A 15,542-nucleotide genomic window follows, 5' to 3' on the forward strand; every position below is an offset into this window, starting at 1 on the left:
AATATGGAACTCGGAAAGAATTAAGGGTATACAAATTAGAGATCAGGATTATAGATTGAGAGCGTTCGCAGACGATCTGGTTGTTACAGTGACCCAGCCGGAGAGCTCTGTTGTGGACCTGATGGAGATAATAATGCAATATGGGAAGGTTTCTGGATTTAAAGTTAATGTACAAAAAACTAAAATTTTGGCTAAAAACATGACAGCATCGCAAAAGGCCCTTTTAGAAGGGTTAACTGGATTTGAGATTGTTAAAAGGGTCAAATATTTGGGGGTGCTTCTGTCGCCCTCTAATACAAAATTATATAAAAATAACTATGAAAAATTATGGGGAAAAATTCAAAAAGAAATGGAGAGTTGGGAAAAACTGCAATTGTCTTTGTTGGGGCGAATCGCAGCAGTGAAAATGAATGTCCTGCCTAAATTTTTATTTTTATTTCAAATGATACCGGTTCTTAAGAAAGATTCTAATCTGGAGGAATGGCAGCGAGGTATCAATAAATTTGTCTGGGCAGGGAAAAGGCCACGAGTTAAACTTAAGATTATGCAGGATACTCGTGAAAGAGGTGGTCTTAAAATGCCTAATCTTAAATTATATTATGAAGCTGCTGCGTTAGCAGGTATAAGTGATTGGATTAATTTGACACAAGAGAGATTATTAAATCTTGAGGGCCACGATTTGTTGTTTGGCTGGCATACATATTTGTTGTATGATAAGAAGGTAGATAATGTGTTTAGAGTGCATATTTTAAGACAGGCATTGCTGAGAGTTTGGAAGAAGTATAGACATAAGTTAGACTGTAAGATACCTTTGTGGGCAATTCCGAAACACGCAATAGAAAATATAAATGTTGGTTTTAAACATGATGTGACTACGTATAAGGAGATTTTAAGCTTGGAAAGAAGTGTCTGAAACCATACAGCCTCTTGCGAGATGAGAAGTTTGTTCAAACTTGGTTTCAATATATTCAGCTACGGGCCAGGTGGAAAGAAGTCCAGAAAACTGGTTTTACAATGACTGATGAAAATCTGATAAAGCAAATTAGAAATCAGGGACCAGCACATATTAAACGGATATATCTTGCATTGATAGAGATTGACTCAGAAACAGAACTTGTTAAGGATTGTATGATAAAATGGGCCCCAAACATCCAATAAGTTATTACAATGGACACGTGGGAAAAGATTTGGGTGAGGAACATAAAATTTACACAAGCTCAAAATTTAAGAGAGAACTTTTATAAAATGTTTTATAGATGGCATCTAGATACTAAAAAGCTTGCAAGTATGTACCCGAATTATCAGCCAAAATGCTGGAGGTGTGGTGATGAAGATGCAACATATTTTCACATATGGTGGACTTGCAAAAAGGTTAAGGCCTTTTGGATAAAAATTTGGTGGAATATGCAGAAGATTTTCAAGCAAAGGATAAAGTTTTGTCCGCAACTTTTTTTGTTGGGAATAATTACAGATGCTACGGTTGTGGACACTAAGTTGATGTTGAATTTAATTACGGCAGCAAGACTCTTAATAGGTCAGTATTGGAAGAAGGAGGAACTGCCGACCATAGAAGAATGGACTTTAAGGGTTTCTGACCTGGCAGAGATGGCAAAGATTTCGGCTTATTTGAAAGATCACTTCGAAGAACGTTATATTATGGAATGGAGAAAATGGATTGAGTATATCCAGAACAAATATAGGACTAAAAAGTTTCATGTAGCATTTGAATAAGTCTTCCTTTTCTTTTTCTTTTTTCCCTTTTTTTTCTATATATATTTAATATTAATAGTGTTTGTATTATCCTATATGAGCCAGAGAGTGATAGATTTTAGAGTTTATGGTTGTTAGCATATGGATGTTTATGATCGTTTTTTTTTGTTTTTATACCTTGTACTTAGCTCTGGGAAGTCGGGGGGGAGGGGGAGAGGGGTAGGGAGGGAGGGAGAAGGGAGGGGGAGGGGGGACTGTTAAAGATAAAATGTATGTTAAAACTTTTCAATAAAAAAAAGAGCTTGTGCTAATGAAAATTTCAAAATCCTGGATTTGCTGTTACAAAAAATTAAATCATTAATCTGGAGGACAAAAGGCAATTAGGTCCCTAATATCAAAGGTTTTACATTGCCCAAGATAAACTGGCCACATTCTACAATAAATCCAACTTCCTGAAAAACAGGGTGAAAAGACTAATGCATATTTACATCCAGCTCCTGCAGATTCACATTCTAACCCTAGCAAAATGTGTCCTTAAATAAATATTGAAAAATAATGACAAATGCCAAGACTTTTGTCGCCAAAGCCCAATGAAAACTAAATTAAGACACTTTCAAGTCAAGCTCAACTGCTTCTCTGGTTGAGGGTGAATGAGAACCCAGGTCTAGAGATATGCATGTCCATATGTACTCTGAAGCACCATTTTTCCTTCAGATCTGAAGCACTGGAATAATTGTTTTCTTGTCAAAATTATAGCTGGCCTTTTCCTTTTTCCAGGATATTTTTTTTTCTATGTCCATGTCCAGCCTACAGTCCTAGAACTTTATCATATTCTCTAACATAAATACTAATTACATTTGGTGCTGCTTAATGTTTTTCAGCATCAGCCAGAATTGGTAAATGCTGTACAATCTGTTGTGGTAATGAGAGCTAAAAGACTTTCGAAAAATCATCTGAATTATGCTTGAAGACTGCTCCCTTCTGAGGCAAGTATCTACTGTATACCTTATTATGAAGGTGGAGGTTTGCTATCTGAGCTTGTGGGTTGGTTTCCACACATTTCGATACCAGGGATCTTCGGTCTTTCTCTGTAACAGCTATCCAAAAAATTTTGTATTCGAACACACAGCTCCCAAACCACAATGTACCACACAGCCAACCACCATGCAACCCCCCCTGAAGATGTTAGCTCAGTGGTGGGATTCAGCTGGTTTGCACCAGTTTGGTAGAACCGGTAGCCCTACCCTTTTTCACAAGGCCCAGAATGGACTACCGAAAGTGCATGGACTCCACTTCCAGAACTCCGTTCTGGGCCAGGGAAGCCTCCCAGGCCAGAACGGCCCACTGGAAGTACATGGATGCCACTTCCGGAAGACCATTCTGGGCCTCAGAGGCCCAGGCCCAAAATGGACTTCCGGAAGTGGCGTGCATGCAGAGAACTGGTATTTGAATCCCACCACTGCCTAGCCTGGTAACAAAACATTCAGAAACCAAACCACAAGCTTGATGAATGAACATCCACTCTCATCCTACACCTCAGCTACAGATATTTGCCATTGTCACATACCTTACTGTATTATAATACTCTAAAAGCAAAGGGTTCAATTGTTGAATGTTATGTCACCCTTTAAAAACTCCCTGAGCAAATAAAAATATCAAAAGTGTAATTCCTACACTGTGCTATATTGGCACATACAGGGAGTTGCAATAAATGGAGTACTAAGTGCTCAGTGTCATGGTTCTAACTAATGAGACAGATCAAAGAACATTCCAGCATTGTTTATTCTAAAAAGTCTATAATAATGAGAATGAAGCATCGGCACTCATGGATGGATGCCAAAATCTTAATTTTCCTCCCCTGAACACATCGTATCAAACACAATTCCCTCCCTTATTTGGACATCGTAAATCACATTCTCCAATTAGCCCAAAACACAAGCTTCACTTCCGTTATATAGCATGTCATTCCTTATCTTATTTAAACAACCGGATTAGCCTTCTCTCCCCCCACACACTCAGCTTCATTTTAATCAGAGCAAACAGTTTAAAGAAAGACTGCCTCTTATATTGTCAGAGCAAAAACATCCCATGTTTGCAGCGTTGACACTCAGCTCATGCGTGCATATATCCATGGAGTCTAAATCAGTACAATTCAGTATGAGACTCACACTATAAGTACACTATTGGTGTATTTTATTAGCTGGCAAGTGTGGGAATTATAACAAAGCACATTTGAATGCATTAGGTTGGAAAATAAGGTATAAGGTTTACAACATACCCAATCAATATTTTGTTACTGAAGAATCTGTATAATGTCAAATATAGGAGAAAAACCTAAGGACTATAGGACAAGAATACAAAGCCAATGGTCTTCCTCATCACAACTCTCATCAGGATTCATTCTCATGGCCAAAAACAATGGAAAATGCAGCCCAGTGTTAATGGCCTGAGGTACTATATCCTTTTATAGAACATTTTTGAAGGGTATGACTATATTAAAGTCCCTATCTTGAGAAACATCCTGCATCAAGAAATCAAGAGCACTGAGAAATGCCTAAGAACTAAAATCATAAGCAATCAAGTTAGTAATAAAAAAAATCTTTGGATTCTGCCATTTAATAATTTTGATTTTGTTAAAAATCCCCCAATACAGTAGACATGCAGAGGACTTTGAAATAAGGCAAAACTTGGTTTCACAGTTTGGTTTCCTTCCCATTAGGACACCATCTTTTTCTTGCACTCCACTGAGCAGAAAACCATTCCTTCTACTGGCATGAACTTCTGGCCAATCAGACATTTGCTGCAACAGGAGCACAGAAAACACTCTGTGGTAGCATGCCAGTTGAAGTTGTTGTAACTTACACGTTGAACTTCAGGGTCAATAGCATTGTGGCAGCCTTGGCAGACCTGGGGAGTAAAGGAAATCAACATTCATTTCTTTCAAAGTTTGGAAGGTAACGAAGATCAGAATATTCATAAGTGACTGGTTGAAATTAGTCAACTTTCTAGATCTATGCCACAAAATGCCAGTGATCTTATTACTTGCAGTACACTTAAATGCATGTGCATTTTTAGTATACTGGTTCTTCCCCCTTGTAACAATACCCCACATACCACCTTAAATACATTTTAAGAGTCTTTCACATTCAAAATGCTATCCGAGAATAATCTAGTTCACACCTAACTTTAATGCAGGATTTGAAAGAAGGCCATACAATCTGTAGTATTTTAATTCAGAGAAAGTTAAACCTCAATGGATGTCTTCTTAGCTAGGATGGAAGCTCAGATGTGGAGTGTATAATTTTTAATCAGCATTATTTAGAACAAAATAATAAGAATAATGGATACTGCACTGATCACTCCTGTAATGATCCATTATGAGTATTCTGTGTTCCTCCTTGTCCTTTTAGATACTTCAGCATCTGATTCTATCAGCTATTGCATTCTGCTGAGTCACTTGGAAGGGTTGGTAATGGGGAGAATGTCTTATAATGTTGCTCCTTCCTTCCTAACTCCTGTCATTGTTTGTTGGGAATGAGGATCAAGACTCTGTGCATCCCATATCAGCTCCCAGGACTCAGCCCTTTCTTCATTTTTTTCAACCTCTACTGTACATGATACATGACAATCCTAGGTGAAAGAACAGATGCCTGGAGGCTTTTAAGAACCTGCATAGGTAATATCAGCTTAGGATAGCTGAGTACCTATTAATTCAGAAGCTGGCTGCTTCAGGATGCTCCCTCTGAAAGGACAGCTTTGCATTAGCCTGGATTAATGGCTATTGCATGAAGAACAGACCATGGCTAACAAGTCCTTTGCCCAATTTCAGTGGATATACCAGTTTGTCTTTTCTGGAATAGATAAGCACTTCATATCCTTGTTAAAACTTGATTCAAATACTGCAGTGTATGCTTGAAGACTCTCTGGATGTAGAATGCAGCTGTTCTTTTGTCAATAAGCCAAACCTATTTCTGCCATATTAATCTGTTACTACTGTGTAGGAGTTGCACTGACAGCCAATTCAAGATGCTGGATATAATCTTTAAAGCCCTTTATAGTTTAGGACCCAATTACCTTTGAGACTACAGTATTCACTGTAGAACTTGCCTACAAAGTATGAGGACAAAGAAGGTATGCCATAAATTTTCAGCAAAAACAGGTTGCTCATGGAAATGAAATTGGCCCCTTCCCTGAAGATATACTGTATATGTAGGAAACCTATTCATGATTGGCTGTTTCCAAAAGTCTTTGGGGACCTATAAGTTCCTTAATATAAAATCTGAGCAGGTACAGTTGAGTCATAGTGGATAATACCTAATGACAAGATGGAATATTTGGCAAGATTTAAAACATTTAAAATTATTATAGCTGACAAAAATATAAATTGAATATTAAGATACAATTCTAATATTTTGTGGGATAATCTAGATGAAAATATCACAAAATGCAATAGAACCTATTTCTCAGTAGATCATAACACTTAAATGAACAATCAACAATCCATTCTTGTCAGAGCTATCAGAAGAAAGTGACTCTGAATTCAATAGTATTTACTTCTAAGTAACAAAGTGGGAATAAGAACTTCATCTTCAAGGTTCTCTGAAGCTTAGATATATATTCAATTTTATCTTTTGGAATAATAAATTACATTATGATGGTCACATTTACACTATAAGAACAGATCAGAATTGCTCAGAATTCTGGTTTATCATTTACAAATGCAGATTAACCATCTCCCTTTTCTCATTCACCAACAGGAGCAGCTAAAGAGAAAGAATCAGTGTTAAACTATATTTTCAATCTCTGAGAATAAAGGAAGTAAGAAACCAGGTATCTTGTACTACTTCTGCTTCACAAAGAGATACAATATTTTAGACCATGGGTCTTCAAACCTGGCCCTTTTATGACTTGAGGAATTCTGGGAGTTGAAGTCCACAAGTCATAAAAGATCCAAGTTTGAAGACCCCTGTTTTAGACAATAAGACAATTATTTATTTACCATTAACCTATGATACCACCATACTTAACATTTCTGGGAGAGGACCATAGGGCATGCAATAATGATGCAGAGTGAGCAACAGTGTGTTAAGAGCATGTATATATATTACAATTTTCTCTCATTTCCTATCTGGAAAAACTATGTTGCTGATTTTCAGGAACTGTGTTCAGAAAGAGTTTTAGTGGTCACGCAAGACCATTGTGGTTCAGCTTGTCTACTTTATTCTGCATTTCTGCAGTATGTATTTATAGCCATTTGCACAGATGCTCCCATATAGAACACAGGAAGTTATCTTAATTTATATGCCATCTTTCCTCCAGGAGCTAATGGGGTCTTACATGGGGGGTCTTCCTTCATTTTTATTATTGTAACGGCACATCTGTGAGACTGGACTAAGAAAATAAATGCCCCTAAGTGTTTTCATAGCTGAAGGCCACCTTAGGACTCAATCTTCCTGATCCTAGACCAGTCCTTAACTAATATGGAACAACTCATATTGTTTCAGACCAAGGGTCCAAAATCATCAATATTTGCGAATTAGCAGCTCTTAGGGATTTCAGGCAGGAGTTTTTCCAACTCTATCTAGAAATTGAACTTGGAACCATCCAAGTGCAAAACACATGCTTTACTACTGAACCATACCCCTCCTGATTTCAAAGTTGTGCTCAAACCACCATACAAGGACAGCTTGAAATTAATAATCATATTGCTGATGTTAAGAGCACATACTCCATTCTATAATAGTTTAATTTTGTATGCTGCAGGAGTAAGTCTTGTTTTTGACACCATGCCAGCATAAAGCAACGGGATTTTCTTGTTTTTCTTTGAAGACGTTTCACTTCTCATTCAAGAAGCTTCTTCAGCTCTTGGATGAGAAGCAAAATGTCTTCAAGGAAAACAAAGTTCAGTTGCCTCGTGAAAAAGCACCTTTGGGATAACTATGACTTGGATGACTGAGAATCTCCATTGACACACCATGCCAGCATTTCTACTGAATTCCTACCTAACTTAGAATGATGATGTTTGGGTGTCATTAGGGAAGGTCCTGTAAGCTGAACTGAAATATGAACTTATCCAACTGCTTCATATAGAGGTAGAATAGGAAGGAATTGAAATAGTTTAAAAGAATGCCTCTGATTCTTAAAACTTGCAGATGCTGATTCTCAACAGTTGCAGGCAGTCTTGGAGGCAAACATGAGTGACAGTAGTCAAGGCTATCAAGAAATATAAAAGGACCAGAAGGAGTACCCTCCTATATCAAACATCTGACATAGACCAACCATTAGGGTGATCAGTGCAATTTCTGCTCCATGTCCAGAATTCCCATTCTGAATCCTGAATGAAAAGGGTCCTGATAACCTTTACAAGCACCATCACTTTCTCAAAAATCTAAAAAGGAAGATTGGGAATCATCTAGTAGTTGTTAAATACTGTATTTTTGCATTATCTTATTTATTGTATGCCATAAAGATTTAAAATGTATAAGATTGTATTGTCTCTTATTTTTCTCCTGGAAAATGGTCTTTCAAGGAACTATTCATGAAACAAGATTTGTGAAAGTCCACTTAAATATGTAACTTTACATAGTAATTATATATTTCAGGCAAAGCTAGATTTTCTTACCACAGCATGATTCTTCACATAACAGGGTTTGCAGACGGGCTTTTCATTAACCATGACGTAGATTTCTCCAGCCAAAACACAGTCGCAATCAAAGCAGCAGAAATGCTTCAGATGCCAGTTTTGACGTTCAGCTTGTGTGTACTCATTGTTGAAAATAAGCTAGAGGAAAGCCAGTTACCAGGTTCATATTAACATACTTACATAATTGTTTTCTTCTACCACAGTACATGAACTAAGACATGCTTCCTGTATGACATGGTGTGGTATTAGTTTGTTCTATTTAATAGACAGGATTTTTAAATAACACTTTTTAGGGTCCCTTTTAAAAAAAATGAAAATGAAGAACAGCCATCCTCCTCATTTCAATTTCAGTTAGCAACCAATTATTTTTATAGAGCAGTAGAAAACTGTAGTTCTGGCTAATGCTAAAGATTTCTGGAAATTATCATGTGTCAATTGAATTGCCATGTGCAACTGATGCATTGAATTGATTTTACAGAATTTAATTCTCACTGAACGATACTAAGGTAATTAATTTATCAGCCATACCATCTGTATGTATAAACAGTATGTAACAGAAGAGAGAGGCACACATCTGTCTGAAGTGAAGAATACCTGGACTAAATGTTATAACTAGGACAAAATTTATTTAAGAGTTTTCTGATTGACTACAGAGTAGTTCTCAATTAAAAATAGTATTATACTGAGATAAGCTCAGAAAAGAAATCCAGGGCCTTTTTAAGCCCACTGTTTATAATGAGTGCATTGAAGCTGGGGAATGTATCTGTCGGAATCCATTTATATTTCATTTCTAACTCCCTCTCTGTGCAAACCCAAATCTCACACACACCCCTTTCTGGATTCTGCCATTCCCAAGGAGGAAAGAGAAGACAGGGGAGTTTATTGCCCTCATCTCTTTCCCTCAGATGTAACTTTTTGTTTATCTAGCCTGCCTGTTGGCCATTGCAAAAAAGATCAATGAAAGGAACCCTCTCCCTCTGATCTACGAGCAACTAAGAAAGGGGGTGGGGGAAATTCTGGTTTGTATCTACAGATGGAATGTGAAGGGGAAGAAGTAATTGTGCTGCGAATGTTCTGATGGTTCTCCCTTTCCCACGAGGGGTTTGACACCTGAGACTTGACTGATCCGGGACTGACCAAATGGACTGAGGGGTGAGGTTTTGCTCTGGGACACTTTAAAAATATCAATCTGTGAGAAAGTTTTCAGATCCTGTCTATTATACCCTCTGTCATCTATGTCTTGGACAATCTTGTCTCCAAGAGTTTTTCTTTCTTAAGATTGGATTGGAGTGGGTTCTGACATTATCTATGAAGCCTAATATGTCTAAATAAACACTTTTATTTTGGGTAAACTGATAAGAATTCATAGTTAACTTTATAAAATTGGTTAAAACCATTATCCATTGGTTCAGTTTAAGTAAGCATAAAGGAATGCACATTAGGGCAAAAACCATAACTTTACACTTAGAACCAATGGGAAAAATATTCTTGGGATATTTCAAGAAAAATATCAACTCAGAATACAGCAATCTAGGGAAAAATATAATCATGCTAGGATCCTTTGGAAAAGCAGGCAAAAATAAAAATGAGAATGTTGTAATGACAATAAAGTTATTACATATTTGCGTCTGAAATACCATCCAATTTCTGCTCTCCACATTTTTTAAAAAGGACATATTAGAAATGGGAAAAAATGCAAAAGAGGACAATCAACACTGTTGGGGTTTTAACACCTTAACACCTTCCTATGAGAAATGGATAGAATATCTGGGATTCTTTAGGCTGACTGAACAGAACCTAATTGAGATGCATAAAAAAATGTAAAGGACAGAGAAGGTACTTCTCTTCAAGCTCCAGGACTAGGGTTGTTTAAGCTGAATGAAAAGTTTAGATAAAGTATTTTTCACAAAGTGCATAATTAACCTGTGGAATTCATTACCAGAGGACATGGTAATGGCCATTAATTTGGATGTCTTTCAAAAGGGAGGGGATAAATTCATGGAGGATAGATATATGAAGGGCTTTATCTGCTTCTTAACACCACTCGCAATGGAACAACTGAGGCAGTGTCCTCTGGCCACTGTGAGAAGAAAAATGCTCTAATAAAATGCATCTTGGCCTGATCCATGAGGATCGTTCTATCAAGAATATTCCTAAAGCCTCTCCTGGGCAAAATAGTTCATCCCCCATTATCCAAAATTCAGGTGAATCCAAAATTCTGTATGTTGGCTTCTATGCCTTATCTTCTACTGTATTCAGTACTGTCTGGTAGTACCAAAAGAATGCCTCTGAACTCAGAAACATGTTTGCACACATGGCAGTTAAGGTCAACCAATTAAATTATTTCAAGAGTCAAAGGAATTAATCTGCCAATGGAATTCAAAATTGCATGGAGATCTTTAACTTTTTTTCTCTTTGTACAAAACAAGAATCTGGCAAAGTTAAAAGCTAGAATTGCTAAGCAGATCCATCACACTGTGATTCTGACCAGAATATATCTGGCATTGGTGACCAATCTTGGGAGATAGAAAACTGGGCAAAAGGAATTCTTGCCTCATGAGTCATTAGTTCTTCTGGGCACTAAAGAACAACTAGGAAAACTCTTGCTCACCTCATCACATCCAGCACAGCGAGGTTTTTCACTGTCACAGTAGTGTCGGCCACAATACAGTTTCCCATTTTTCCAGAAGTAGATCATATCTACCAGGAGTTCACTGCAGGTGCAGCAGACAAAGCAAGCAGGATGCCAAAGTTTGTCATATCCAGCCCGCTCAGCATACACAGCTGGATCCCCTTCTTTCATATTTTGATTGCACTGGAAACAGAACTGCAAAGAAACCACAAAAATCACACTGGAATCTGCTTAATTGGGGAACTGAACTATTTATTTATTTATTTATTTATTTATTCATTTAATCATACTTTTAGGCAATCCATTCAGAACAGCTCTGGATGGTAAATAGATTAAAAGCATGAAAGGTCAGTACAACACACAAAACGTGAAAAGGAAAAGATATTCAGATTGGGAGATAATAGATACAGTAACAGCTAAATAAACTGTGGAGTCCTTGGTTCTTTCTTGAGTTGGGTTGTTTTCTTCCAGATGTTTCATTAGCTGGCAAAGTAACATCTTCTGTGCTAGAAAAGAATGGGGTTTGGTCATATACTGTACAGTAGCTTGCCCTGTCAAAATTAGTAGGGAGTTCTTTTCTCCTTGGCAGTTCTTTGATTAGGAAATTGTTTACTGCTTGATTGTCTGAGTTGATAGTTTCTTGATTAGGGTATTGCTTACTGTTTCTTTGGTATTAATCCTTGTGTAAATCCCTGCCTATCTGGATGTTAATTGCTGATCTTTTTTGTCCCTTTTAGCTTTTGTCATTTTTAGTCTCTTGAGTCTCTTTTAGACTCTTTTAATTCCTTTTGAATGATATATAAATGTGATTTCATGTGCCTGTTGATGGATGATTTTTGAGGGCCAAGCTTCCAAGAATTCCAAGTATTTTAAGATTTAGTTTGGTATAGAATCTCACAGTTTTCCAGTTGAAACTATGCTTGAGCTTGTCCATGTGTTGTGAAATTAAGGAGTTTTCATCGTATTTTCCGACTGCTTAGTGTTCATGGATGCACTCTTCTGCTTGTCTGTCCTACATAGTGGCTGTTATAGTGTCTTTACACTATATGTTGTAGATGATTCCTGTTTTTTCTTCTTGAACTACTAGGTCTTTTGGTATATGTTTATGTAAGAGATTTGAAAATTTGCTAGTCTTAAATCAGCCTTAAAGGTGAATGGCTGGATGTGTGATGAACCTTCAATTACTGAATAGTTCATGATTTAGCATGAGAAGGAAATTCTATGCTACTCCTATGATCCAAATTTCAACCTCTAGCAGACCAATCATAAGGTATACTAGAAATTGTAGCTGAATATATGTGGAGTATTAGTTCCTGACCATTCCCCTTTTGCAGATTCCATTTATCAGATTAGATTAATGAAAAATGTGAGAAAGTCAACTGTCATATCTCAGAGTTATTGTGGGAGCACAAAGAATTAGTAATAGGGCAATATTTCGGAATGCCCTAAAACAGGCATGTGAAACTGCCTGCCCACGGGCTGGATGAATCACAACAAAACCGTGCTTTCCCCATTGCCAGCAATGGGGAAAAAGTCACGATACGTCACGCGATGCCATGTGATGTCGTGAGTTTGACATGCCTGCCCTAGAAGCAATACATGTAATCTAATTACACTCCAAAGCTCTTTTTAATCTGTGCTCTAGCTCATATTTGATTTGAATAGATCTTTTAAATTAAGTTGTAGATAAGCCTGAGATGTACCAAGGAGTCCAAAGACCCCTGAGACTGACAATCAAGTTTTGTAACAGTTTGAACTCAGACATTAGAAAACATTTATCAGCAACAGACAAGAATATTGTTGAAATATATTTCCTGGTATGGTTGCAAAGAAAAGTTAGAACACAACTTTTTTAAAAAACGAAGTTCTGTTTGTCATTATATGTGACAAGAACATACTATGGACCATAAACTGATGTCTTTCATGAATTTCCTACCTTTGGAAAGTTACGGAAGTATGTGATGGGCACAAGTCCCTGAAACAGTTGAAGTTGTTCACTGTCTTCCAGGAAACTTCCTATTGTTGCCTAAAGTTGAACACACTTTCAAACAAAGGCACTAGGACCAGTGTTTCTCAACCTCTGCTGGCTAGAGAATTCTGGTAGTTGAAGTCCACATATCTTAAAGTTGCCAAGCTGAAAAACATTACATTAGGCTACAACCATTTGCCTTCTTTTATTTCTCAGTTTGGATTTCAGAAAATGATAATATATAAAGCAGATATTCGAAGTCTGCTTTTTATGGCCACTCTGGAGAAAGAGAAAAGTGTCTAAATTTCAGGTTATCAAACTTTCATCATATTTTCCCCCACCTCAACCATACAAGGGATGCTGGGTTGAGAAAGTCTCCCCGTGAGCATCAATAAATTGAGGGGGGATTTGCTTCTGTATCTGTACAGCATACTGGCTTTCTGTTGTGTCTGTTTTCCTGACTCATTGATTGAAACAAACAATGAAGAAGTTGTAAATTCAATTTTAAAGTGGTACCAAAGCACCTTCTTTTTAAACTAAGTGGGAAAAGAGGAAACAAGAATGGCTTTCTTTTGTTGGCTTCCATTCAATGGTCAGTTTCCTCTATCCACCTCTAGGGAGATTTATTTTCCTGCAGGGTTATCAGTTTTCCTCTTGAAAAACATTTAAAAAGAAATAATACAGCACACCACTTTGGGGAACTAATGTCTCTCATCTAAATATAGTTCACTCACCAGCAAAAGACAAAATATTGATCTCTATGCAGATCTCCAGTTGGGCATGTTATATTAATATTATTGTAAGAGCTCTGCATGACTGAATTGCTCTCTATTGCTGCCCAAAAGATATTCCAATTATAAAGTGGATATTTTGGCTCAGCTTTTGAATTTTTTTTAATTGAGGCTGTCTAATATATGGTGGGTGCCCCTAAAGGTATTTAAACAAATCCTGCACTGCTACATGTCTGTTACTTGTTAACAGAAAGATCCTTGCACTGAGATTGGGGCTGGCCTAGGTGATTTCTTAAGATCATTTTTCCCATTAAAGTCTAACCAGTAGTAGAAATTGTCAGATTCTGTGGATCCCTCTCCTATCAGTAATCACCAGTTCTGGTCACCATAGGTGTTTATTTTTGTTCTATCAATTTTAGTTTGCAGAAACCCCCCTTAAAATAGCAACATCTAAAGGAATAGAATTTTATCCAAGCAAAAACTCTCATTTCTTTTTTAAAAAGAGACAAAATTATAATACATTAAGCTGCAAATTCAGGGAGCACATTATGAGGGAATAAACTTCCAAATAATTTATTTTCTTTGATCTGCTGTTTGAACACACACACTCACGTACACACGCATCACCCACTTACATATTGAGTTCCTTTCTGACCAGCCTGTTTGTCTTCTATGGCTCCTACAGTAGCGGAGGTTGCCTTCTTGCCATTACTCAGGACATTCTTCTCTCCGGCTTTCCCTTCCACTTCACTGGGAAGCTTGACATCACCCACGCCCAGCGCCTCGGTCTTGTATTTCTTCACAAATTGCTCCATCTGCTTCACCTCATTAGGTGTCAGCTCATGGCATTTGGAAGGGTCCTGATCATGAGCAGGCAGCTGCTTGGCCAACTGTTTCTTGCGGTACTGAGCCCCTTCCGAGCCAGCCACAGGCTGCTTCTCCTTTGGAAGCATCTGCATATATTGCCTCGCCTAAAGAGTGAGGAGAGAGGACTAAAATTAATGGTCCATTGGATTCCAGCTTTCTAAACAAAAAATGAAAGGAGATTAGGAGTGCTCTGTAGAAATTGCTCATCTTCAGGGGAAACGGAGAACAAGATGTGGATGGGGGAGATAGAGTTGCTAAGTCACCAGAATTTAGATTTAAGGTTATAAAAGTGTGGCTTTCCTCCACTGTCACTCAGTACTAACACTGAACACTTTTAGCTATTAATTAGATTTTATCCTAACTATGATTTGCTGTTGGTCTCCTGACAACAGAAGCATTATTTTCTCCCTCAAAATAGGTTTTTTTCTAATAACAAAATATAACAAATCTGACAAATATCTTCACAGAGTTTCTTAAATAATCCCTAAAACCTAACCCTTTAAGGTTTACAAGTGCTTCTGTTTTAGATCACCCAGCATGACATTATATAAACTTAAGATTGAAGCACTAAAAGGAAAAAAGAAAAATCCCAAGGCTATCCAACTAACTTGTCTAGAATAATTTAATAAACCAGAGGGAGCTTTTTCTTTTGGTTGACAATACTGAATTTATTCTGACCATATACAGTAACAGAATTGTGCATGCTTGAGTGCTTTTCCTCAGCATTTAAGTGATGACATAGGTTCATGGGTTTTTTCCCAGTGTGGTGTCCCATTTCAGAATGTCATTTTAAAATGGTTCATTTGAGGATTCATCAATCATCTTAAGTGGCAGGGATGCCTCCAATGTAATACTTACTCCTAACTATGAGCACAAACTCACCTCCCCTTCCTTTTTAGTCTCACTCAAACACTATTATTTTTCTTATGTCCATGCTGCAAACCAATTGCACTCGCTGCTTGAAGAGAAACATGCCCTCAGAAAACCAGG

At 37.4% G+C, this 15,542-nt stretch overlaps 1 protein-coding gene across 1 annotated transcript in view; it reads right to left on the reverse strand.

Annotated features, from left to right (window-relative positions):
* Positions 1 to 3,875: 3,875 nt before the first annotated feature.
* TES (testin LIM domain protein) overlaps positions 3,876 to 15,542 on the reverse strand; it is a 31,601-nt gene continuing 19,934 nt past the window's right edge. Inside the window, exons 4-7 of the mRNA XM_083366708.1 lie at positions 14,321 to 14,656; positions 10,965 to 11,180; positions 8,333 to 8,491; positions 3,876 to 4,617 (exon numbers count right to left, since the gene is read on the reverse strand). Of these exons, the coding sequence (XP_083222834.1) occupies positions 4,426 to 4,617; positions 8,333 to 8,491; positions 10,965 to 11,180; positions 14,321 to 14,656 (903 nt within the window). The 3' untranslated portion in view covers positions 3,876 to 4,425. The remainder of the gene's footprint in view (positions 4,618 to 8,332; positions 8,492 to 10,964; positions 11,181 to 14,320; positions 14,657 to 15,542) is intronic.

The sequence above is a fragment of the Vipera ursinii genome (genome assembly GCF_947247035.1).
Source record: "Vipera ursinii genome assembly, chromosome: 6".
NCBI lineage: Eukaryota > Metazoa > Chordata > Lepidosauria > Squamata > Viperidae > Vipera > Vipera ursinii.